At 33.9% G+C, this 2,317-nt stretch overlaps 2 protein-coding genes across 2 annotated transcripts in view; one reads left to right on the forward strand and one right to left on the reverse strand.

Annotated features, from left to right (window-relative positions):
- LOC108684370 (origin recognition complex subunit 4) overlaps nucleotides 1–296 on the reverse strand; it is a 3,069-nt gene extending 2,773 nt beyond the window's left edge. The window contains exon 1 of the mRNA XM_018188645.1: nucleotides 255–296. The gene's annotated coding sequence lies outside the window, so the exon portion shown is untranslated. The remainder of the gene's footprint in view (nucleotides 1–254) is intronic.
- A 13-nt stretch (nucleotides 297–309) lies between these two features.
- LOC108684371 (RING finger protein 113A) lies at nucleotides 310–2,248 on the forward strand. Its single transcript, XM_018188646.1, has 6 exons — nucleotides 310–536; nucleotides 682–755; nucleotides 1,157–1,360; nucleotides 1,476–1,692; nucleotides 1,793–1,985; nucleotides 2,071–2,248. Exons 1-6 carry the CDS (start codon nucleotides 425–427, stop codon nucleotides 2,246–2,248), a joined length of 978 nt encoding a protein of 325 aa, XP_018044135.1. The 5' UTR covers nucleotides 310–424.
- The last annotated feature ends 69 nt before the right edge of the window (nucleotides 2,249–2,317 follow it).

Raw genomic sequence — 2,317 nt, forward strand, 5'->3', positions numbered from 1 at the left:
TAATCAATAACTCAGAATAATCAATGACATCATATACTTTAGCCTCAGATATGCCATAATTATGTTAATATATCATAAATAAGATAATTATGCTCGTTCTTTATCTAAACTAATTGTAAGGCATAATATTTAAAAATATAGCGCTTATATACAATACGATCAAAAAACATAACCCGGGCAACTCAGCCGATGTGATCTCCCAAGCCAAGTTCGATGACACTGAAAGCATCTTTCACTGACCTAAGTGAACTTACTCAAGTCGTTGAGTCTGAATTATCAGTCGATTTTTCGGCACTTTTATTTTAACGCGAGGAACAATGCGTAGTGAGCAGTGAAACGGAAACAACAGGAAACAAATCCGGCTGCTGAATGAGTGTCAGAAAGATGGTGTTTACGTGCGTTTACTAGTGTTTACGAAACAAACATGGACGACACGGTGCAAGAACCGGAGAAAAAGAACTGTACCTTTCTTTTCAAAAGGCGTAAAATTCACAAAAATGCCACGAGAAAACGGAGAGAAGCGGACGGCAGTGATGGTGAGTAGTTGTTAATAAATGTCAATTTAAGTACACGCTGGATATCGCATTTATATCTCTCGGATAAGTTTAATCGAACCGAAGTTTTAGGTTATGTGTAAAAAGACATCGTGTGGATAAACGTTTGTATTGATTCCGTTTGTAGATAGCAGCGAGGATGAGACCATGGTGGTTAAGAAAGAAAAGAAACAGGACGATCACAATCCCATGATACAAAGCGTAAGTATTTCACACCGTGACGGAGACGTATAACCTCTATATGGAACATTTAAATGGCGCAGTTCATCAACAACTCCGTAATTAATTAAGTCTGTTTTTAATTCCTGATTAAATTGTACTAGAACTCTCTTTCTCACTTTCGTCAAATATCAAGCATATTTCATTTTAAATTTTAAAAGTGTATACTAATTCAATTGTTAAGAAAACAGACTTATGGAGTCTCAAACTAGTAATATAGATTTTTAGAATTTATTCTTTATTTTTTTCTAATTTTTAGAACATGAAAGAGATAAAAATGTTAAACCGAGATTAAAGTTGATGAAAGTTAATCTACATGATAGAAATGAACAAGGAGACACGTGTGACATTTGAGAAATATATAGTTTGATTCCTGTTTTTAGACAAATGTGAAGAAGCATCAGGAGAAGATCAATCGCAACGATGATAATAGTGAGGATGATGGCATAACTGTATCATATAAGAGTAGCAGAACAGCTCTACCAGCTGGCCCAAGTGACCAAGGAGCAACGGCTGTTCTTCAAACAGAAACAGAGAAAGATAGGGATGCGCAGGCACTGTTTGAGAAAGCCCAAAAAATAAACGAGGTATGTTTTAAGTGAATAACATTGAGTACTTGACTCATCAAATATATTAGGTGAGTTGGAAATGGACTTGCTTTGAAAAACAAAATTGATAATACATCTCTGTCTTGATCATTAGGAATTAGAGGGAAAAGAAGATGATAAAATTTATAGAGGCTTGAACAATTATGCACAATACTATAAAAAGAAAGATACTGCAGCTGGTAATGCGTCCAGTGGAATGGTACGCAAGGGACCAATTCGAGCACCGTCCAATCTTAGAGCAACAGTTAGATGGGATTATCAACCAGATATATGCAAAGATTACAAAGAGACTGGTTTTTGCGGTTTTGGAGGTACATCATATTTTCAGTTATTCTTTGAATAATCGTACTAATTATACTATATAACTTCAAATTAATAATAATATAAATTCTTCTATTGTGCTGTGTACAGATAGCTGTAAGTTTTTACACGATCGGTCGGATTATAAATTGGGATGGCAATTGGAGAGAGAAGCTGCTACTGGCGAATATAATGACAGTGGAGACGAAGACGATAAAAAATATGAGATTGATAGTGATGAGGAGAACTTGCCGTTTAAATGCTTTATTTGTAGAAATAGTTTCACAGATCCTGTCGTTACAAAGTATGATTGTTAGAATATATCTTTAATCGTTAACTTTTTCGGTACTTTTAATATATTTTTTATGATTAATCTATTCTTTTTTTAGATGCAAGCATTACTTTTGTGAAAAATGTGCTTTGGAGCAATATAGGAAAAGTACACGATGTTACATCTGCAATGTCCAGACTAACGGTACATTTAATCCTGCAAAAGAACTTATTGCACGGACTAAATTGGAAGACAAGGAAAAAAGCGCAGCAAGCGAGGATTCCGATGAAGATTGATAAAATATTTTACAAAATTATTTTAGTTGTTTCTATAAAATATTGTAATATAATATATATATAATATTA

This window comes from Atta colombica, unplaced genomic scaffold, assembly GCF_001594045.1.
Source record: "Atta colombica isolate Treedump-2 unplaced genomic scaffold, Acol1.0 scaffold134, whole genome shotgun sequence".
Taxonomy (NCBI): Eukaryota; Metazoa; Arthropoda; class Insecta; order Hymenoptera; family Formicidae; genus Atta; species Atta colombica.